The following is a 23,959-nucleotide window of genomic DNA, read 5'->3' on the forward strand; positions in this document are numbered from 1 at the left end:
AGCATCAATAGTGGTAATCAGTGTGGTATAGCAGCGTGCCAGAGGATGTGCTAACTCACTGCTTTAGCTGCCAGAGTGGGTGTTAGATTTCCGGGAAACAATGCCATTTTGTGTGCCCGCTCGTAAAAAAAAAAAAAAGCGTGGGACTGCGAAACAATGGCATTCTGTGAGCATCTCTGTCAACAAGGTGCTTTTTCGGGAGAAAATCCAGAGCAGGCATAGAGAGAGAGAGAGAGAGAGAGAGAGAGGCTGCGTAATCAAATTATATTACATGGTATCATGTTGTAAAAAAGTGCAGGCTATTTCAGTCAATCACAGGGACAGCTTAGAAACATCTGTGCTTGTGTGTGTATGTGTGTGTGTGTGTGTGTGTGTGTGTGTGTGTGTGTGTGTGTGTGTGTAAAGAGTTTAATGGAATACAAATGAGTATGTGCACATGTAAATATATTCAAATAGCTGTGTGTTTTTGTGCGCAGTGAAAATGATGCGTCATCAGAGAACGAGCAGCTGTTGAGCCGCAGCATTGACAGCGACGAGGAGGCGGCTTCTGACAAGCAAGGATCTGCCGACACCAACCATCCCAACCCGTGCCTCGTCAACCTGGGGAACAAGCCCGACCTCTGTCTGCTCTCTCTGGGCCTCTTGGAACGGGACAGGTCCTGCAACGGGGCCCCGCCCATGTCAGGAGGACAGGCCAATAACATCCAGAGTCCCAACCACATTGGCAACGGCAACCACATCACCAGCACCAACCACATCAACAGCGTGAACGCAATCAACAACAACAATAAAACCCCGGGGGTAAGAAGATGAAGCTTTAAAATTCGTGACATGAGTGAAAGATATGATTGTGAACAGATCCTCAGTTGACATCCATCTGGAAATCACATCATAATGTTTTTGTTTTATATAACCCAACAGATGCTTCAGAGCCGAAGGAAAAAGATCCTGGATCTGTATGGCAGAGCCTGCAATGTGACGGAGGGTAAGTCTCTCTTACAGAGATGAAAGTATCCATCCTACCGAGCCCTGTAATAGAGAATTGATTTCTGTCAACAATCTGGAGGTATTTCACATCAGATGAACTGCTCAAGGTGAAGCAAAGTAGAGAAATGATATCATCATTTTCACGAAAATCGCTTTAGGAAGTGAAACTGCCCCAAAAGGCAGTCTTTACATCTCTCTGCAGGCATATATTTCAACAATAATATAAAATCTCAGTTTAGCCTGCTAACATTTCATAATAACACGACACACAAAGTGCAGCTGAGTTTTGCAAGTATTTAGTCACAAAAAAAAAGTACACTAAGAGGAAATTTAATTAAATGAAGATTGAAGATGAAGATTTTTAATATTTGTTCAATCCATTCAATACTTGTTTGGATACTTCAGTCTGGACCAAAGTGGTGAGCCGATCAATCCATATAGTCAAACCACTAGCATGGCTGAAATTACCTTTTTTTTTTTATCTCAGTCTTGATGTAACTGACTGTAAGACTAACGTTCCTGTCCCTCTCCAGGCCTGAGCCCCACGGAGCTTCCCTTCGACTGTCTGGAGAAGGCCAGCCGCATGCTGAGCTCCTCCTACAGCAGCGAGGCGGCCGTGGTGAAGACGTGGAGGCATCTGGCCGAGAGCTTCGGGCTAAAGCGCGATGAGATCGGTGGCATGAGCGACGGCCTACAGCTCTTCGAGAGAGTGAGCACGGCGGGTTACAGCATCCCCGACCTCCTGACCCGCCTGGTACAGATCGAGAGGCTTGACGCGGTGGAGTCGCTCTGCTCGGACGTGTTGGGCGGCAGCGAGATGGCGGCGGCTGCAGGACGGCAGGGCAACAGCAGCTTTCACAGCCAGTTGGTCTGTCCGTCCACATGCCAATCCCCGTCCCAACGCTGCGCCAGCGTGTAAACATGTGGTGGAACAGAGACTTGAGAGACTCGGACGCCTTACAGTATACATGTGTGTAAGGACAGATACTGCTCTGACAAAGAGGACAGCACATATACAGTATACACCTTAACCCCATCACATGAAGAATGTCAGTGGACCTCCCAGTGCACCATCCTTTCTTTCCTATTATGCCTTTTCTCTGTCAGGAAGCAAGTCATCTGAAATACTTTGCACGGCCTTAATGTTCTGTCTTTACCAAAGTGCAAGAGTTTGAGAAAGACAAAAATCAGACCAATGATTAAGATTATTTTCTAGTTTTCTAGTTCAGATATTAAATAATGAGAAATAGTTTTGTTTTTCTCCAAGGCTAAAGAATATGTGCAAAGAATAGCTAGATTAAGTGTGCGCTGGACGCAACACCATTACAATTTTGTGGCCTTTTCCCAAAAAGTTTTTATACAAAATTTTGTATGCAGATAAAAAAAAAAAAAAAACATGTTTAAAGATGCAATGGGGTAATGATAGAAATGGTCACTAAGCAGCACCACTGCAGAAATGCCAATGAAGTGCCTTTTTTGAAGGCACGCCGCATTATAAGTGGAAGGAATGAAGATGCCTTCTTAGTTCTCCTCTCACTAAACCTTCTGATCAGTGCAAAAACCTTCAGTTTAATCCCAGAGCTGATGTAACTAGATGTTTGTGGTCGCATAAAGAAAGCGACCTGGTAGGATGGCAGCATCAGTAACTGTGTTCATCATACAGGAAAGACAGCAGTGTGAGCTCCCTATTTAAAGTGCAATCATTATGGCCTGCTTGAAATGGTAAAACATCACTCAGACACACACACACTATTGATATATATAATTATATATATTTATAAATCTGAATGTTAATCTGAAAAACTACTCTGCTTATCATGTTCTGCCTAAATCCACATGCAAAACCACTTTCCCCAACTTTAACACACACAAACCAGCATACTCTAACACCAACTACTTCCAGTGACCCACTCTGTGACCCGCCCCCCCCCTCTCCTCATAATTCTTCCTCTCCCCTCTTATTACCCTTTTACCCCAATGTTGCGGTCTAGTGTTGCCGCCAGCCCTAATTATTTGGCGTGTGGCTCCCCGGGCCCCTAATAGTCTGAAGTGTTGTGGTTTACAGAGCGGGTGCAAAGTGCCTGTGATTTCCAGCACCCAATTAAGCATTTAGGGCCACTTAACCACTGAAGGCCCAGTGGAAATGCTGTTAAAAACCCTGTATTAAAAAGAGAGATGCCATGGCAGAGGCATGACTAAAGGCCCCCGGGGGGTTACTGCACAGTGAACGGTTACAAGAATGCAGCCCGTTGTGGTGGAAGCAGCGCTACGGTTGTCCCATAACGTCTGACCTTACTCAGCTTTTGTGGTCGGCTCAGTCATGCTCAGACAGGATTTATGCTCCCCTCTCCCCTACGGGACCAATATGGCAAATGAGAACAATATGCAGTTATGTGGGTTGTCCACCTCTTAAAAGCAGCTGAAGACGGTTAAGTGTTGTACGTGCAGAAAATGAGGGTGGCTCCGAGAAGCATCGAGTTAAACGTTGTGAGGAGCGTCTCATTTAAGCCCATCAGAGCCATGTTGATAGTTCTGTTGTTCACAGGTAAGACCCCTATAGGTCATCGTCCGGCTTTCTCTAGCTGTTTAACTCAGCAGTAAGCTCCAAATACTAACTTTAACAAGCATTGCCAAGAACATACTTGGATCCCTTTTCTCAGAAATGGGACTGATCTTTATCTGAAGTCTGATGTTGTCAGCATAATGTCCCACAACTGCTCTGCACCAAACCAAACACATTTCCTGTTGCCAAGTTCTTTTTCCAATGATCTTTTGTTGATATTTCACCTTGCAATCTCTGGGGCTGGGCTCCAGTACTTTAAATTAATTGGTGTGCATGTTTATCAAACATGTATTTAAATTCTTTTTACCTTAAAAAACTGCTTTCTTAGAGCAGAGTTGCCTTCATCAATTCCAATTCAATTCAACACAAGTTGAATTAGTTATTGTTGTGATGCTTTGTTAATAATTAAATTTGTGCATTGAATATACATTTTATGGACCCACACCCTTGTTTCAGACAGGCAAACATGGATCACTTACCTCAGTAGCACATACAGTATAAAACATATAGCAACACAAACCAACTCATCACAGAGCCAAAGTATAACTGTATATATAACTTATTATTGTACATAATGTATACATTAATAAAGATGTATGGAAAAAATGGCGTGGTATTTTTTTAAATTATGTAGTAACTGATGATTACTGTGTATACATTTTTTTTTTTTTTTACAGTTTATTTGGGCTGGTTAGTAATTTTGTTTGAGACAAAATACTCTGAATTGGACCATCAGGACCTAGTCTTTTGAAGACTGATGCACTTATTTGATATATTTTGTTCTGCTATGTTATAACTTGGCATGACTAAGGGTCTACAGCCACAATGGTTGAGATAAATGCCTGTTTAACAGCTATAATGTTGACCATGTTCACCATTGGAGTTTAGCCTGTTAACATGCTAACATTTGCCAAAGTGAAAAAAACACACAAAGTAAAGCTTGAGGATGAAGCTCATTGGTTTTGCAACTATTTAGTCGATAAATGAAAACTTTGTCCTGTTGATAGCGTTTGACGAAAAGTTTGAGTTTCATGGCAATCCATTAAAAAAGTTGTGACTGACTTTGCCATCAGTCGAGCAACACAGCGAGCATGACTCAAACCGTTAATCTTAATTATGCCAATAAATCAAAACAGACTCTTACATCAGGATAAAAACATGAAACGTAAAACTCAAACTCAAATAAATTCAAAGCTCAAATTTGACTTCATACATCTATATACAATAAACAGAGACAAGAGAAGAATGTTTTGGCACCTCATTCCACCACCAGTATAACACTGATCAAATACATAAATGTAATGAGCCCTATACATCATGTCAGAGGTTAATGAAACTGATATGCAGTTTAGTAAATTATCCCATACGTCCATCCCAGATTGTAAATGACTACAGCAGACACTGTCAGGGTCTGTTAATGGCTTAGAGACAGCAAATGGAAAATTGCCAATCACAACATCTCCCAGTTCATTCAACACTCATCCAGTTAATTGTAGATCATTAAAAGAGGCGTATTAACTGTGGTTCGTCAAAGGAGATGTGATGTCATTGGAAAAAGACTGCAGGACAAGATTAGTAGACTATTACTTCATTTAGGCATTAGTTCTCTACCAGTGTTGTATTTTGTAGCATTATTTGTTTAAAGGTTTCCACATGAAGTTTTTTTTTAATTACTATTATTTACTGTTTCCAAACAATGAAGAATAACACAAAACTTTGGCAAACTACATTGTCTTGATACTTGACTTCTACATCATAGTTTTAATTTCAGAGAATTAGCAAAATGACACAACTTGACCTGCACAAACACAAAACGCTTCTCAACCTGGAGGAATTTTGTTTTTCACAACACGTATGTAAACCCCTGTGCTGCACCCACTCATCTTTTTTTGATAAAGCCTGTTTTTCCCACCGTCAAGACATCAGCCACTCAGCCAGTCACCCGTGGACTCCACTCTGTCATCTCTCTCACTATGTGGGTGCGTATTTGTGCCAACATTCCCAATGCCTTAGTTAAACGATTAAGTGTGTATGTGCTGGCTGGGGATCTTAGCTCTGGTTCACAGAAGGTCTGTCTGTCAGTGGAAACGCAGTGATGCTGCTGTGGGGCATCAGGGCAGCATTGAGGTCGGTTTCTGTCATCATGTTTCAAAATTGCCCAGAAATAATGCATCTTAATTGAACAGCCTTTTAGTCTGATAACACACACACACACACACACACACATGGAGTAGGTACACACATGTGTGCAGACGTGTGTGTCTTCAGGGTCTGTTTTTTGGCTTGACTTTAAATGAGGATGAAGCCATAGAGAGACACTTCAGGGCAAGGAGTGCCAACCATGCCGGTAATTAAACCTCTGCCAGTCAGTCACACATTCACTATAAACACAATAAATGCACGCACACACTCATCCCCATCAGTCAACCGCAAACACATCAAACAGCAGGAGTAGAAGTACTGTCCAGACCTCAGTCAGGTGTTTGGATCAGAACTCGTGTCTGTCTGCAGCGCTGGATGAACTGTGTTTGCCCTCTTGGTTAATAAATTGCTTTTAAAAGCCGTAGCTGCGGATCAACTTGCACCTACTGTTCTTTAAGGACAAATCAGGAGTATCTGTCAAAAATGCATACTGCTATTACAGCAATTACGATGTGAACATTAACAAAGGGAACACTCCAGAGGACTGGCTCAGAGGCAGTGCATATATATGAAAATAAAAAGTGTTTAGAACTACTGTGTTATGCTGATGGACAGCAACAAAGAAAATGACCCTGCAGGAGCTTCTATCAACGCTGAACCTCCGAGCTGAGTCTGCAACAAATCTGTTAGTCTTCGGTTGGTGAGTATTTGATGTTTTGAGGAGAATATGTGTTTGAACCCCTACAAGAAAAGTTTGACATTTTTCAGAAATATGCATATATGCTTTCTTGACAGAAGTGAGATGAGGAGTTTGATACCACGGTGCATCAAGTACAAGGCTTGAGACAGGACGTGATAAGCATAAAGAAAACTAAGTTTAGCATAAAGACTGGGATGAGGGGGAAATCAGCTAAGCCTTTGCCGGACAGATGGATTAACGAAATAAATTAATATTGTTACACTAATTAGCCCCCCATAAAACAATCAATTAATGTTGAGATAGAGTGTACGAATTACTAGGCTTAAGAAGTGCTAAACTAAGCGCTTGCTGGGTCTAGTGCCACATTTGAGGCACAGACATGAGCGAATTCAATCTTCTAATCTAACTCTCGGCAAGAAAGAGAGTTAGATTAGAGGATTCAATTCTCAAAATTCCTTTAAGCAACAGTATTTATTAAGTGCATTTTCAGATGTGGGAGTCTTAGTCCATTTAAATGATAGTAAAGCAGAATAAAAGGAGTTATAACAAACTGGAAGCTGAAAGCCAGTGTGATCCCAGCCTGTCCATAAATAACCCCAGGCAGCTGCTTCCACTCACAAGTCCTTCATACACCAGCTAATTTACAGTCAGGTATATTACCAGAACCGCCATGTGCTTATTGCATTACTCAAGCAGCATATTTTGCATATTGCGGCTGGTGGAAATAATATACATGTGGTGGTCTGCCATGTCAAATCCCTGATTGACTTGACTTTATAGTTGTGCTGAAGTGGAACCGCTAACGTTTCCCCCTGCCAGCTTCCTCCCACCGACCAAATAACATTTTAATGAGGTTTACCAGCCAGACCAGGGCAGGGCCACTCTTTCGGGTAATTTTCTAAATTTTTGGTCCGGTGAGAAAACCCAAACATTAATGAAGTTCAGCATTTAAAGTCGTGTGGGTGATGCTGTGCAGGGTAGACTGGCAGAGTTAAGCGTGTTAGGGAACACCGAGCAGATGACTGCAGTGCAGACCAGACTCAACTGAAGTCATAATAGTAAATAAATCAGCCGTCGACAGTTCCTGGAGTAGGCATAAAGGCAATAATTCCCTGTTAAAGTGATACTCCACCCAAAACCGATGTGAGTATCAAAACTTTAGCTTGAAAAGCAGCTGGAAGAAGTTTGTAGATGCCTTCAGCTTCAATTCATGTCACTTAAAAGTAGAATTCCAAATTTGAAAGTAAACAAAGAATACATAGAAACTGCAGTTTCCATCTTCACTTTCCAGTCATATCTTTGCCAAAATACTGCTGGTGTCATGTTGTTTTCAGGATTCAGAAAAATGTTAATTCAGCAATATGTTTGTTCATATTTATAGGGTAGGCAAGAACATCAATACTTGAGAGTTCATCAAACATCAGATTCTGTTTAATGCCATGTTTATTTTATTTTTATTTTCCATTAAAATGCTTACATTGGAAAAATTCTCACTTTCTACATATCTGCGCATGAAAACTACAGTATGGTCAAGGTTAGGGAAGATTGTGATTATTGCATATAAACTATGGAGAAGGTATGTTGGGGTTAAGCAGCTAAAGCAGTTACAGTCAATAAAAAGTGAATTTTAATTGCACAAAAGTTGGACATAAATAGTGAGGTGAAGAATCGTCAAATATGAAGAAATTAAAATGTATGGGGAAAAGTCAGGAGGAAGTTGCGAGTTCATTTAAACTTCAATGAACACAGCCTTAACAATTCTGTCTCAACAACCAAGTGCTCATAACAAGATTGCTTAATTGGTTTTACTATTTGATTATTACATTTGTTACGACGGATGGAGCAAATCTGTTTCGGTTCTCATGCGTTACAACTCTGCTAAATATCTCCAAATTGTAGCTTTGCCAATAAAAAAACCTGAAAGTGATGAGTGGCTTTGCGCCGAGCTCCATTCTTTGATCAATTTGTACTCAATCTAAAGTGCTGATGTGCTCTGAGGAAGAGGAGATGGATTCTGAAGAAACCGTTGATGCTAACAATATGATCTGGACAGAATTATGTAATTAACCGCACTACATCTGTCTTGAAGTGATATAAGACAAATAGTTTTTGGGGTTTGTGAGGGGTTCATGGTAAAACAGACACATAGCCTGGGTGGCTCGGAGCAGAAGGACTGTTTACGTGGCTGCCGTGTGCAGAATGTCTTCTGCTGTTGATCATTAGGGCTGATGTTTCCGTTTGATATCATCCAGATGCAACACAATTCACAACAGCCACAATGGGAAAGCAAAATCAAATGTGACCTCCTCTTTTATCTATAATATAATCTCCTCTGCTCACGGCTGTTTACATTTGGTGAGGTAGTAAAAATATAAGCAAGAAAATTATTTAAGGACAGGGTAAGACTCAATTAGGTTGATTTGCTCCATAGGATGGAGGGGAATCTTCCCCCCTCTGGTCTCTACCTCTATGTCCTGGCAATTTAGTTTTACCATCAGTGGGGATTAAAATGATGCTACTTAATGACAACAGTGCAATCATTTTTAAAAGGGCACTAAAAATAAATAGTTTTCCAGTCATTTAGTGTATAAATAGTTCCGTTTTAACATTGTTTTGAGTGTGCTCTGGTGCCTACCACATAATAAGAGAAGTGGTTACAAACCAAAGTCCTTTGGGGTAATAACATTCCATATCATTAATGGACTAAAATGTAAGCTACAGCTCACTCTTAAAACTTTATCACAGTTGAACATAGGATGTATGATCCAGAGGATTCAAAACAGGAAAGAAAGACATTTAGGGATGCTGTAAATTCGTCCAATTTCCAAATCTGATAAATATCCCATTGTAGTTTGACTGTACAGTATTCATTCTTACATGTGTATCCTTTTCCAACAATGAAACTACTTTAACTGTAATGCTAGGTGCAGATGTAGACAGTTTCCAAGTGTCAGCAATCACTCAAGGAATTACCTAAACTATCTAAAGCAGGTCTCATATATTTTTGCCTGACAATTCATTTCAAACATCTTTGTTTTTGAATGTTTTCTTCAGAAAGTGATTTAAAGCCCCCAGTTTGACTGTCAAACTATTAAAGTGTGTAAAAAAACAACCATTTTGATTGGATTTGATTTAATGCAACGGTTATTTCTGATGTTTATAAACCAAGAAATGTATCTAATAATAAAAATACATAATTATCATCAACTTAATTCTATATTACAATACAACTGTATTCTATATTATACAATTAATATGTGAGACAACAAGTACACAATATTTAGCAAATCTTTCATCAAACTCACCATCTTCTGACCCTGACCTAAACCCAGTTTAACACAATAACTAACATGCAGTTAATTTAGGAATTCAGATGTAGGGGCCTTAAAAATTGGACGCACCATTTTCAAATTCAAACCAGCCAAGCACTTCCGAGTACGTTTTAAATAACAACTGTAATTGTTCCAGTCCGTCCAATCTCCTCCGTCAACCAACACAACCGGTGTGTCCCATACTGAGACCATTACTCCCATCAACCCAACCATGCTCTGGAATAAACAAATAAGACAACTTTATACAAAACATATGGATTTTAGCATTTCATAGGCAGTCTAATGTTAATGTCCTTCAGTTCTTTTTGTTTATTGTCATTAAAAGAGTTTCACAGTCACAGCCTCTCTTCCTCTGAGCACATCAGACACCCATTAAGGCCACTGGCAAGCAAGACAGTCGTTTCCATCGCAGAAATAACAGACCAGTCACGAAGTGCAAAACATACACAACACTAAAGAAAGTAATTCGGACAGACAAAAGAACTTCAAAAACATAACACTATACATATGAAGAAACGGCCTGCATGTGTTATTTGAGGTAGAGCGAGATGGAACCGTGAAGTAATGCATTGTTTGAAATATGCTTAAAACAGTTTGAGCACATGTGAAAGACCAAGCGACGTGCTGAAGCACTGAAACACCACGTAGGTCGAGCATGAGGCACAAAAACACAGTGTGTGTGTGTGTGTGTGTGTGTTTTATTTGAGGTTGTTGAGGATGGACCTAAGGTTGAGGCAGAGGAACGTGTGCGTCTGGTTGGCGTTGTGATAAAGTTCTTGTATTTGGAGGTTGAGGGAGGACCGTTCAAACAGACGGCGGTTCTTCCTGGACAAAAATCAAAGAAATACACATCAACCCATCAGTCCAAAGACATTCAATGACACCTACCAGATCAGTGGACTACTGCAGTCTAACTAGTAACAGGCCAAGAATGACGTTTAATAGTTGGACCTGACAAATTCAATTTGAATGTATTGAAAAACACTTGATGACCAGTTTACTAGGGTTAGTGAAAACACGCTTGACCTGTTGACACCAGGAAATACACACTACTAAACTTCTCCAGATGTGGATGCACTAGAGGAAAAGTCAGTAAGCACGAAAATTTTAATGATTTATCATCTGGGAACCATGAATGTCTGTGCAAAAGTTTGTGTCAATGCATCATATAGTTTATATATTTAAATGTGGACCAAAGAGGTCGACCGACCAACATTTCCATCCCTAGAGCTGCAGGCACGGCTAAAGGTTGTGAGAAACCGTAAAGGTGTGGATTTAATATCACTTCTGCACACACGAAGAGCAACTTAAAACATGGCCGCCACAATCTAGAAATAAATTGATTTACAACTTTAAAATGATTTGCAACCCAAATTGTGGCTATAATTGAAAAAACAAATCCTGTAAATTGGAGGGGTAACAAAATTCTTCTATTTTCTATAATTCTTTTTTTCTTGTGAAAATGTTTTACTTTTTACAAGTCTTAGTCTTATTGCCATCGCCTATCATTTGGTAAAGTATTATACATAGTTTGTTCATAACTGAGTTCATATCTGGACCCAGGTTGAGTATTTATCATATAATAATCAGTCTGTTTAGAAACGTAAAAGAAATAAGAGTGCTTATGGTTGACAAATTATTATATGCACATTCAATTATGTTTGTGACATTATCAGTATCGGGATGTGTGTGTGTACCTGATGTTGGAGAGCTTCTGTAGAAGGATGGAGATCTTCTCCAGCGTTGGGAGCTCCAGACGAGGGTTTTTAAGAAGCTGGGAGGCCGTTTGAAAAAATTCCTTACTGCTACATGCCTCCATGAAGGGGTTTAAGTAGCCTACAAGCACACAAACACAAGCAGGGCACAGATAGAGGGATGTTATCGAAACAATTTCTCTAATGAACAACACATTTTTTATTATTGTTAAAACTTCGGAGGAGATGGAAATGATCAACTTCAGATTTGCATAGAAATGGAAACATGAAGGCACAAACAAACCATGACACAGTAAGACAGGGACACAGATGCTGGTCACACGGTCTCTGATGATAGCATTTGGATGAGCTTCCATGTTGTCAATGTTAACTTTGCCCTTTCTCTTCATCAAACCAGAACCTCACACACACACACACACACAGGGAGATTAATCAGAACGGACTAAGGCATCAATCCACACACAGATGGGAGCTGCATATTTTTTAATATCGGCAAATGTGGACCTCATGATTTCCAAAAATTATTAGATTTCTGTTAACAAACATTTGTTTCTGCTAAAGTCACATTCCTGCTCCTTTTCAAATATAACTCTCCACTGTTTTCGGCCACATAAAAGGATGAGGGAATACAATCTGAGGCACTTCTTTATCTGGTACAGAGGTTCTGCTGGTATCAAATCACAGCAGAGGACTGGACCGGGAAGAACAGGATCAGGATTCATATCAGAAAGGATAAGACTGGTGGAATCTGGTAATGTAACAAGGATAAAGCAGGATGGTTTGTTCAGTCTTTATGCAGCAGTAGCATCACCCAACATTAAGGTTATACAACTACTAAATATTAATTATGTTACTGACATGACCTTGAACTATCCATTTTCTCATTTTGCATCTTTCAAACCCTAGATTTTCTAATATAAAGTATTTAGTGTAATATCTGCTGATAGTGGCTGGACAATATCGTTGTCTGCAAAACGATGTATCTGTAGCTGAACATCATCCTGCAGTCCATCAATGTTTTTGAGGAATTATGTAGTGCATAATAAATAGTTTTAGTCGACCCACAGTCCAAATCAGGGATAACTAAGATATTCACAGTGATATAACAGAGAAAAGCAGCAGACTGACATGTTAGAAGCTGGAACACGAAAATGTCTGGCATTATTTTTATTGGTTAATCAAATCGATGATTCATTTTCTGTCAATTGACTCATCATTTCAGCACTAAAGAGATGACACAACAGCTTTAGTCATACCTGCTTCTATTGGAATATAATGATTTCAACATTATTTTCAAATAAAAAATGTATAAGCACTGAAAGACTAATTAATTTAAATGTATAATACTGTGTAGTGTTTGTTGTGGTTGTTTTCAATGCGCGAACTATGACTTTGTACGTTGACTGTTTTTTTTACTGTGAATGTCAAACTGTGTGACCACACTGTAAAAACTGATATTCCTCTGGGATAATAAACTTGATCAATGTGTGTGCTGCTACATACAACACACTTACTTTTGTCTCACAGACCTGATAGACAGATAATGTGTCTTAATAATGAAAGATATGTGCAGCGATTCTGCCCACGCTGCCCATATAGATCTTTATATTTTTAAGGTGTGCTACATTCTACACATATGTGGCTACAAGGATACAGATGGAGACAAGCCAACACTCACGCAGAAATACAGACACATTCCTCATGGGTTTGATGGTTGACGATTTAAGAGCTGCGGGACACATCAAATAAGAAACAAGGGTAAAAAGTCCTTGTCTAAAGTAGTTTAACCAGGTCAGGGAGGGTTTTTTTGTGAAAACATATATCTTTTCTATACTGGAATAAAACACAAACACATGTACACACCAAGTAGGTTCATATGTGACCATGGAAGTTAAATACACTGCATGAAGCAGTTTGGTGGAAAATGTACCCACTGTTTCAGTCAAAGCCAGTAAAACACTGTTACTGACTGTGTTTGTGTGGGCTGAGGTGGCAAACTACATTTTGTGACGTGTTAGATGTGCTGTGTAACCGGACTTTATACAAGGAGTCAAGTTGTCGCAGTATCCTGACACAAGACACATCCTGTACATGTGTGTGTGAGAGAGAGTACATTTTGACCTTTTTGTTTTGTTTTGTTTTATTGGCGACCTTCAGGTGCAAACCTTTCACCCCCCCCTTCTCACCCCTTTCCCGTCTCTCCTCATTACTGCTTGTAAAACACAATAATTAGCAAGTCTTGCTAGACTTACAGTCCCCTTGAAAACGCACAACTGAATGTACACACAGTCTCTCACACACACACACACTCACACACTCACACACTCACACACACACCTTTGGCCCCAGTCACCTCCAGCATATGGCTCCGCTGTGTACTACTACTGCAGCACACAGCGATCTTAAATGATACGGCTCACGGTCCGGCCGGCCCTGCCCCTCCATGGAAACGCACTGCAGCTGTGCTCTCCCCTCGTCCACCTCCATCAAGTCTTTTGTCTTTCTATAAAAGAGCCAGGAGCTGGTGGAGGACCAAGGTTTTATGACAACTTCTAAGTCTTTTTGCATGACCAGTGCTTATGATTGATGGGCGCTCAGACAAACCGTCACTTTCCACATGTGGTTTTTATGTAAGGATGATATGTACTGATACTGCAGGAGGAGCTGGTATGAATCATAGTTTATAGTGGTGGTTAAGACAGTCAGTAAATCTGGGCTAGAAGAGGGATCACAGCAGATATCAAGGGCCACGTTAACTACAGACAATTTCCCAGGTACAGGAATAGTACAATTAAAAAAAATAAGTCTTGAGGTCACCAGTGAGGTGCTGAAAAGGCTTGAAATTTAGATGAACATAATTATTAATTAACTTGATATTGTGGACAACACTGCAACAGTTGCTGTGCCATCCACTGATGCTCCAAATGTACTTATATGATAACTAGTTGCTAAAGCGGAGTTGCTAACTCATACCTAGCTCATACCTCGACTTTCTTTGGACGCCCTCAGAGCAGTAATGTGTTACAATCTTACACTTTTCTGGAACACATCTAATATTTGTGACGGCCAGCTTTCCACAGTTTAACATTAGCCAGTTTACTAAAAGTTACCACGGCATTTCAACAAGTACTGAAACAGGATGAAAATCTTCAAACAAACTAATTGACTAAGTAAACTGCACCGCACAAGGTGTGGCGGTGGTGACAGAAATATACCATTAAGGTTGCTTTGTTTCCTCTGACAGACACAGCTGTTCTCGTTTTTGTCTGAACCCTCTTTGGAAATAGGGAAAAAATGCGTTGTATCTTTTTTTGTTCATAATTATATAAGGGCGATTAGTCCTACGCTAATGGTCTTATGACAAATTCCTACTTACGGGACTGTTCAGTTAGCTGCATGAGGATGTCCACAGGTGTGTGCAGACCTCCACGGCCAGCCTGAAGCATGGACAGCAGCACACACACTCCTCCATAGCGGATGAATAGGCCGCGGCTCTCCTCGGACATCAGTTCGGTACGGAGTATGTCCAGAGCCTGGGCCAGCACATCAGCTGTAGACAGGACAGAGAGAGACATTTACACATAATGAGATTTCTGCTTCAGCTTTAAATCATTTCAGTCTTGAATTGGAGTTTTACACTTTCAGCTGACACGGCTGTCTTTTGAATCAAAGGTGCTAAGATAAGAATATATGATAAATTGTTTAATTTTATATTACAAACAATTCTAGAGACAAATCTCATTTTTAGCCGTGCAACTAACGATTATTTTATTATCGATTAATCTGCCTATTAATCTCTTGATGAATCAATTAATTGCTGGGTCTATAATAAAATCATAAAACAGTGAAAAGGTTCCCATCGCAATATCCTAGAGGACAGAGTGACATCATCAAATGTCTTGTTTACCAGAACCTAAACATATTCAATCAATTATAGTGTAAGACTGAGGGGAATTTTTACTTAATGTTTGTCATTCTTCTGCACTCACATTTCAAGGCCAGAACCCGTTTTTCCTGCAAATTTATATAATGCGTGATCACTTCAAATAGTTCTGAGAATATCTTAAGTTCTAAGAAAATGATTTTGTGCTGGATTTATCCAACCTGACATAAGGATAAAAGCTTTATCTTTTTCATTCTGGACTGAATTGGGTTAGCTGTGTCTCAGAATGGTATCTATTATATGTAAGATCCCAGTAAATATGAGGGGGATGAAAAACATCTCCCCATTATGCCCAATCTGTTTACACGTCAATCCAGAGAAGGGGAGAAAGAGAACCTGGTGAGCAGATTGACAGTAAATATTCTCTATAGAAACACACTGATGGAGCCCTCAAGCATTACGAGCAGATGGAAGGTCAGTTCAGAGGAGAGTTTCATAAAATCTGTCAGGATGTGCATGGTACACCCACAGAGTGCACTTAGATTCTCAGAATGGAAGGCCAGGGAGGGAAATTTGGATTCAGCTACAAACTCGTTGCCCTTTTCAACTAAGAGCCTGAAGCTACGCCAGCGGCTGTGTCAGACTAATGCTCTTTGTAAAGAAAACAAAATTATAAGATAGACGTAGGTGGTCCAGAGACATTAATACATTTTAAGATAATGACAGATGATGGATTGATTGATTGATGAGAAGTCAGGGTATCACAAAGGTCAATTCATCCTTTGGTGGAACATGAATGTCTGCCCCTGTGTCATAGAAGTCCTTTAGATATTTATGGAGATATTTCACTTGGAACCAAAAATGTCAATTTGCTGGTGGCAGTAGACAAAAACTCAAGTACGACCAAAGTCATTAGGATACATCCTCTGGGGACCTTGAGTAGATTTACAAAAGTTCACAGCCATCCATCCAATAGGAATCAAGAAGGTTAAATAAATATCAACCTCTTGTTGGCACTTAAAGAAATGTCAGAGGATCACTTAAGGCATTAGGAATAATCCTCTGGTAACCACGTATGTATGTTCAAAATGTCACGGCTATACATTCACTAGCTGTGGAGACATTTCGGACTGGACTTCAGCGATTGACTGACTGACGTTGCCGTCTCTTGTGTCTCAGTGTTAGTGTGGACAAACAGCATGTCTACGCCCTGATAAGCTGATCTGATTAGAAATGTTAAAACCTTCGCCTGGCCAGCAGTGTTTCATCATCTGTAATAGTTGAGTACACAAACAGGACAGTGCAGTAGAGTACATCTCAGCTTTGGTAATCCCTTCTTTTCCCTCAAAATGAAATTTGTACTTGTCTTAGCAGTGATGTCACAACTTTAATTAACGTGTTTAGACAGAAACACAGAGAGCAAAGTGTGTGTGTGAGAACACGACACTCATGCTGTTCCTGTGGATTTACACCTACACAGGTGTGGTGATAGCATAACTTATCACAATATTTATCACACATTATCACATTTCCTAGAATCATAATTTCCGATTATGATTCTGACCAGAAACTTAAATGAGGCTGTCATGACATTATTATACCATGGATGGTAAAAAAAAATACATCTGCAGTGAGAACTTTCCCTTTCCTTTTATTCAAAATCTGCTTTTTGATTAATTAAATTACTATTACTAAACATGTGTTAAGTGAAATCTGAATAAAATGTTCAACATAAAGCTTTTTTTTTTTAAACTTTATTTTAAATGTTTTGTCATTATCCAGAATAACTCTTCTTTCCATTTTCTCCTTGTAAACCCAAAATGGCTTTGTGACACCACATTTAAATGCCCCAAATAAAAGATAATCCACAACACAAACCGATCACAGACACCCTTTTAGAATTTAAAAGCTTTAAAGCTGCTTTTTCTCTTTTTATTGTTCTTTTGATATCTTTTGATCTTTTGGACAAAACAAGCAATTTAGGATGTCACCTCGGGCTCTGATGAATTGTCATAGGTAATCTTTTTTTTTTTTCTGACACCTTATAGACCCAACACTCCATCAATGAATCAAATAAAGCACATAAATCAATAATGAAAATGATCGCAGGCTTATCTGATTCATTGTTCTAAACTTACTATCCTGCCTTGTGTCCAAACGTTTGTTTTTTCAAATATAATGCTTGAGATACAGTATGTACATGTGTTTACATTATTGTTACCTTGTGTGACAGTGCGAAGGATGATGAGGCTGGAGAGGATGCGTGTGTGAGGACAGGGGCTGCGGTAAAGGGGCCAGCTCCTGCAGGGTCCACCAGCAGCCCCACTGTGGGGCTTGGGCAGGTCTGGGTCTTCAGACTGAGGCAGCGTTAACTGGGCTGGGGGCTTTGATAGTTCCTCTCCAATCCGCCGCAGGGTGGCAGATAGTGCTAAATGCTGTGAAGATACCGGAAACACACATTGTTCAGAATTCACTATGTGACAGTTACTTTTGTTATATAAAATAAGAGTTATATAGTAGAAGGTTGGGGGACAGGGGCAGGGGATGAAGGCTGGAGGTTGGACAATGAGCTAAGGGATAAGGGAGGCTGGTATTTGGCCTTCACAATAAGAGAAGCCTACAAAATGGGTTTGGACAATAGAGTAAAATTGCCCTATTACGTATCACCCCTTCAACCAGAAACCAGCATTTGTCATGGAGGGGCTCACGACATAATACATATAAAGACAGGGACAGCCTGTCTAGACTCTGTTCAACACACAGAGACAGGCAGGGGACTTCGGATAACCACACTTCTCATCCGAACACAAGATGGAACTCGACAGGAGCTTACCATGCTGTGAAGGGAGATGTAGCGATAAAGTGGATATCCCCTGTTGAAGTGGATGTGTACCTATCTGATGTCTTGAGGGAAAACTGTGTGTCGTGTTTGGTTAGTCGCAAGGGTGTTGTGAAAGTGACCCAGCAGCTTTCTGTAGAATAACGCTCATGTCTTGCGAGGCCAAACACAAATAAATAAGGAAGGTGCAGGCCACCGATTTAACGGTCTGGTGGTGTTGCTTTTTGCCAACCCAGATAATCTATTACAAAAAGAAAGTGGATATCCAAAATCACTTTTAGGCCACAGTCATGTTTATATCTCTTTTTAGCCTTGTAGATTAGGTGATGTGGCTCGTTCACAGTGGCTACCTTCTTTGGGCTTTTATGAAATAGAATAGTGATGGACTGTGCTGCGATTTTGCCTCTGTGACCACAGGCAGAGCAGCAAGTCACGCGAGACCAGTCGTTATCCTACTGTATGTTCTTGAAAACATCCTGTCACTACTTTCTGCAGCAGCCCAGTTTACCTAGAGCAATAATCACATCTAATCTTTACCTGTGTACTGTTGTCCATGTGTCTTAGAGCCCAGTGGATGAGGCATAGAAGCTTGAGGAGAAGGTCAGGTTCTGACAAAGAAGTGTGATGAAGCTGATCTGCTAATAACGGCAGCACCTAAGGAACCGAAGACAATTTATGACTTTGATCGCGAGAAAAAAAAATGTGTGTTAATGTGTCTTGATTTAATGCTCTTTTGCGGACAGGACAGCAAAATATGCATTGAACTGCTGGTTGTAATAACAATTCAGAGATCACAGTAAAGCTACAGTGAACATGTCACCTTGAGGCATCTTTCATTCAGAACAAACTCTGGGGGCAGGCACTGGCCGACAACTTTCCCTTCGTTTCCTGCTACTGATGAGAATGTCTGTCCATCGAGTACCCAGTCCAGCAGAAGGGCCAGGAGCTTTAGTTGGGTGGGACTGGAGCTGCGCTGAAGGAAAGAGGGTGAAAGTATAAAGGGTCTAATTCCATTACTAAAGCAGTCATCTGCAACTAACATTGTATTAGTAAAAAGGTGTGATTTTATTTAAACTTTTGCCATCTGGATTCTACAATATGTCCTGCGTGGAGTCACAATGAGCACCTAAGAATCAAGATTTGAAGAAAACTGACCAAAAGTTATAACTATATCTATTTGTAGTTCAGCCATGGGACATACAGGCGTATTTGAAAAAGTGTGACTATTATATGAAGACTGTGATTTTACCGGAGAGCCTAAAGGTGTTCATTAAACTGTGTAAAAAGTGTGATAATGAAATTAAAGTTTGACTCAAGTCAATGTTCTCTCGCCAGGGAAAGAAAAATATCATCCTCAAAATGCAAGTACAGTTGTATCCACTCCTCTTCATCAACAACAGAGATAACAAAATCACAAGTTATAATTTATCATGTCAGCTGGCAGGATGAGTGTGGTTAGTGGGAAAGGAATGTTGTAATCTTTTCAGCTTGGATATGTGTTAAGTGTGTGAAAATCCTACTAATTGACAGTACATTCAACTGTAACAGAAACACCCACAAGAGCTGAGGAACTACCTGGTTGCTGGGCTTTCCGGAGGCTGCAACCGTCTCCTTTTTGGATGGTTTAAAAGACTCTGTGCTCTTAACACTCGCTTTTGGACCGCCTCTCTGTGCTGTGCCGTTCTCATATTTCCTCTGAAAAAAACAAAAACAATTAATTAAGGATGGAAAGGGTTTAGACCATCACTGAACACTATAAACTGAACTGAACTTATAGTGCTTTCCACAGCACCTTGACACAACGTGAAGCACTGACCATCTGTGCATCTGTTAATATGTTCTTACCTGCAGGTTCTCAAGTCGAGCCTGCACCCTCCTGGATTGGCTCTCCAACTTTTTATTCTGTTCATTAATCTCATTCAACTGTTGATATAAAAACACTAAATGTCAATCTGCTATACAAGACAACTGCGTAGAAAAAACATTCCTTAATATTTTTTTATTCTTGAAGGGAGGAGGGTTTTATTCAAAAGCATCAAAAACACTTTTAGTTAAAGACAGACACGAATACCAAAAAACAACGAAACTCAGTGATTTTACTTTACTGATTGTTCAACATCCAAGAAGGTTATGTCATAGCGCCCTCCTGTGGTCCAAGGGACTAACTGTTCGGTAAGACTTAATCAGATGAAAGAACTTTCAAATCTGTAGACTTGTTGGTGAAAATAAAAGTATTCAGGAGTTGGCTGCTTGTTCATTTAAGACACTGCAACATTTCTGCCCCTAATTTAATACAACTTTAGGATGTTATAGGACTTTGTCAATCCTTGAAGATACAAACAGACGTCATGGTTTGGTTGAGGTCACTTCTAACCTGTTTCTTCATGCAGTCATTCAGCTCCTTGATGGTGTCGAAGCTGGACTTGAGCCTCCTGTTCTCCTTGCTCCTCTCTCGAAGGAGTTCCTGCAGCTGGCTCACCTCCTGCTGGTGTTTCTGTTGACACACACACACACACACACACACACACACACACACACACACACACACACACACACACACACACACACACACACACACACACACACACACACACACACACACACACACACACAAACACAACAATGCTTCAACACTTCAGAGGTACTTTACGCTGGCTTGAGTTTGCTATCAAAATTCTTTAATAGTCATTCCTATGCATTCCCCCTCATCAAATATAAAATCCTGAATTGCCAGGACAGAAATGATATTGGCATATTTTGTTTAATTAGTCTTATTATTTGATTTGGACACCATCATGGGCTAAAAACAGTTCATAGGCCAGGCCGGATTATTACATTTCAAGTATATTTCCTGGAAACGTCTGGAATTCATTTAAACTACCTGAAATGTCTGAACACAAGAACCTATGTACATACATACATTCACACCAATAATCCTACGCATAAAATGTAAATTCACTTTAAGATCGGAGGGACGCTATGACTAGCTGTATGATTAATCATTTAAGTTTTAAGTGTATGTTTGAGGACCACAGAGTTACTTCCTGATAGAGGACAAGATGTAGGGCCGAAGGAGAAGTGAATGAAGTGTGGTGAAGACCATAAAACACATTCCTTTGTTGAACGTGACCAGATGAAATCTCTTTGTTCCTGACCTCCTCTTCAGCTGGTATACGAATGTGTAGCATCTCCTCCAGCCCGGCAAGCCTCCCAACAGCCTCCTCCTGTTGCATGAGCCTCCTCTCTCTTTCCTGCAGCTCCTTCTCCCACTGCTGTTGGCTTTCTCGCTCTGCCTGTATACACACACACATACAAACACACACTGATATTACTATACATTATATGGTATATAACATTCCTTATCTGCTTCAGTCCAAAACTCAAAACCACTTAATCTCAAAATACAAGTATGAGAAAAAGCAAGCCCAGACAAACAGACAGCCTTGTATCATAATATTCTCTGTATTTAAGTCAGTGTATAATGCTGTACACGGACATCTGTAAGTATCCTCTTATAACACACAATTAAACTTTCACCCACACTTTCTCTGTGTTGTATTTCCCTGATCTGAATTTACTGATAAACCGTCATTACAATTGCTCTGCTCTCTCACCTTTAACTGTTCATAGATGGTCATCATCTCCTGGTACACATTTGCTAATACTAAGGAAGAGGAACGGCATGAGACGGGACGTTGTTGGCGAGCTCTCTGCAATTCACCGTTAGTCTCGGTTTCGTGGGACCCTGGGCTTCCATCTAGACAGGAGGGCAAGGTCACATCTGGACAAACGGAGGTATAAAAGAGGTAAGTCCATGGCTAGCTCGTTATCTTTCTATAGCAGATGTGGTTAGAACAAGTCAGACATTTCAGAAATAACAGGAAAGTAAGTAAAAATGAATTGCGTAACTCAGCCTATTTTATTATTTATCATCTTGTCAAGTCAGTCATTCTAAAACGTGACTATAGTTCAAAGGATTTTCTTCTGAAAGTATAAACCCTGAAGTTATTTCAGCACCTGCTACTTTGAGTTTGCTATAAAAGATGGTCAGTTCTTCTACACCGGTGACAGGCATCTTGCTCTGACACACAACACGCACCTGTATCTGTTAAATGCAGCGGAGAATCCTGAAGTAGGGCGGCAGTAGAGTCCCCACTCAGGTCCTCATTACTGCCATGCAGACCATGATCACTGCCAAACCTTAGGAAGGAGAGCAACACATTTGGATCAATGCAGAATACTCAAAACACAAACGTGGAAATGGTATTTGCAGGAGTAATCTCATTAGACTTTACTGGTCAGGATGGTTGGTGACTGCTTTGAACAGCTCGTGCAAAGCTTTGCTGTAGCATTTCAACTCTTTGCTTGGCCGTTTGGATCTGTTGGCCAAAATCAACCTTTGAACTGCCTCTGAAATTAAGAAAAGAATGCAATGTTTGACAAACCCTGTCTGTGGTAAGATCACTGTGCACTAAACTTGTATTTCACTGTAGGTGACAGTAAAGAAGACAGTGAATCTATGATCAATGCAGTAAACACATCACACCCTTCTATACAAGTGAATATAAATAAGTGTGCATAATGTTAGAACCCAATCTGTGAAGAGCACTTACCATCACTGGTTGCTGAGGTAATGTCAATGTCTTCTGGAGGTGGCAACTAAACAAAAAAAAGAGGAGAAACGACATGTTTTTGTACTTTGCTCAATGATCTGTCAGTTTTCTGCCATTGCAGGTAGATCACAGGTGTATATTGTAGGTGTGTTGTGGCCATGCAACGTTGAACTGACTGTATGATAACAAACGAGCTGTGCAACAAGTTCATTTACTGTATTAAGTTAAACTCAAACCTGTTTCCTCCTCTGCAAATATTTCTGCTTAAGCTTCTCAACTGTTTCAGCCAACTCGGAGTCTTCAAACTGCAGGTTCATAGCTACTTACTGTTGCAAACTCTGCAGTGTAAAAAAAAACACACACACACACACACACACACAAAATTCAACAAACTTTCGGTTTAAACTTATTTTGAATTTCCAAAACGCCAAAGTTCCGGTTTCATTTTTTAAAATTGATCAAACCTTTGTTGTCATGGTGGGAACAAAAAGTAGAAACAAAACACAATCCAAATTTAGCGGATGAATGATCACGTGACGTTTAAGAGGAATGATCACGTGACGTTTAAGAGGAATGATCACGTGACGTAGCGCCCTCTAGCGGGGAAGCACTGAGGAGAGTGTTTTATTACAGTTCAGATTTACTGCACTGGCCTACTGTTTATCTAGATAAATAAAGTAGAAAAATAATAATAATAATTAATATTTTTTAATGCACATAGTAGGTTTATCGAATATGATATAGATTAGACAAATTAAAGGTAATAAGTAGCCTAATTGGTGACAGACTATCTAAATAATAAAAACAATAAAACAAAAACTGCTGTTCTTCGATAGTAAACTCTTTTTTCACGTTTACTTTGAATTAAAAATATTTGATACATTTAAGTATTGTTTGTATTTTGTTTTCCTTACTTCAACAATATTCTGAATCTCAAGAACTTTAATAGATTGCCCCTTATATCTTCTCTCAGAATGTAGCTATATTTTTGTTTTTGTGTGATATTTGTGTCATTATACAAAACAAGAGACATTAAGAATGTACAGTACCAGTCAAAAGTTTGGACACACCTTCTCATTCAACTACTTTGAAGAATCTAAAATATAAAACATATTCTGGTTTGTTGAGCATTTGTTTGTTTACCACATAATTCCATATGTGTTCCTTCATAGTTTGGATGTCTTC

General features: G+C 39.9%; 2 protein-coding genes across 2 annotated transcripts in view; one reads left to right on the plus strand and one right to left on the minus strand.

Moving 5' to 3' along the window:
• edar (ectodysplasin A receptor) overlaps positions 1 to 4,091 on the plus strand; it is a 34,396-nt gene extending 30,305 nt beyond the window's left edge. Inside the window, exons 11-13 of the mRNA XM_054615807.1 lie at positions 477 to 801; positions 922 to 985; positions 1,521 to 4,091. Of these exons, the coding sequence (XP_054471782.1) occupies positions 477 to 801; positions 922 to 985; positions 1,521 to 1,906 (775 nt within the window). The 3' untranslated portion in view covers positions 1,907 to 4,091. The remainder of the gene's footprint in view (positions 1 to 476; positions 802 to 921; positions 986 to 1,520) is intronic.
• Positions 4,092 to 9,681: 5,590 nt separating this feature from the next.
• LOC129104783 (coiled-coil domain-containing protein 138-like) lies at positions 9,682 to 23,321 on the minus strand. The gene is made up of 16 exons (XM_054615627.1): positions 23,239 to 23,321; positions 23,011 to 23,112; positions 22,775 to 22,820; positions 22,457 to 22,571; positions 22,261 to 22,361; positions 21,776 to 21,942; positions 21,317 to 21,454; positions 20,536 to 20,655; positions 20,007 to 20,084; positions 19,737 to 19,856; positions 18,982 to 19,134; positions 18,699 to 18,815; positions 17,544 to 17,757; positions 14,816 to 14,989; positions 11,422 to 11,560; positions 9,682 to 10,549 (listed from the first exon to the last, which is right to left on the minus strand). Exons 2-16 carry the CDS (start codon positions 23,089 to 23,091, stop codon positions 10,423 to 10,425), a joined length of 1,890 nt encoding a protein of 629 aa, XP_054471602.1. The 5' UTR covers positions 23,092 to 23,112; positions 23,239 to 23,321; the 3' UTR covers positions 9,682 to 10,422.
• Between the last annotated feature and the right edge of the window lie 638 nt (positions 23,322 to 23,959).

This window comes from Anoplopoma fimbria, chromosome 16 (assembly GCF_027596085.1).
Source record: "Anoplopoma fimbria isolate UVic2021 breed Golden Eagle Sablefish chromosome 16, Afim_UVic_2022, whole genome shotgun sequence".
Lineage (NCBI taxonomy): Eukaryota > Metazoa > Chordata > Actinopteri > Perciformes > Anoplopomatidae > Anoplopoma > Anoplopoma fimbria.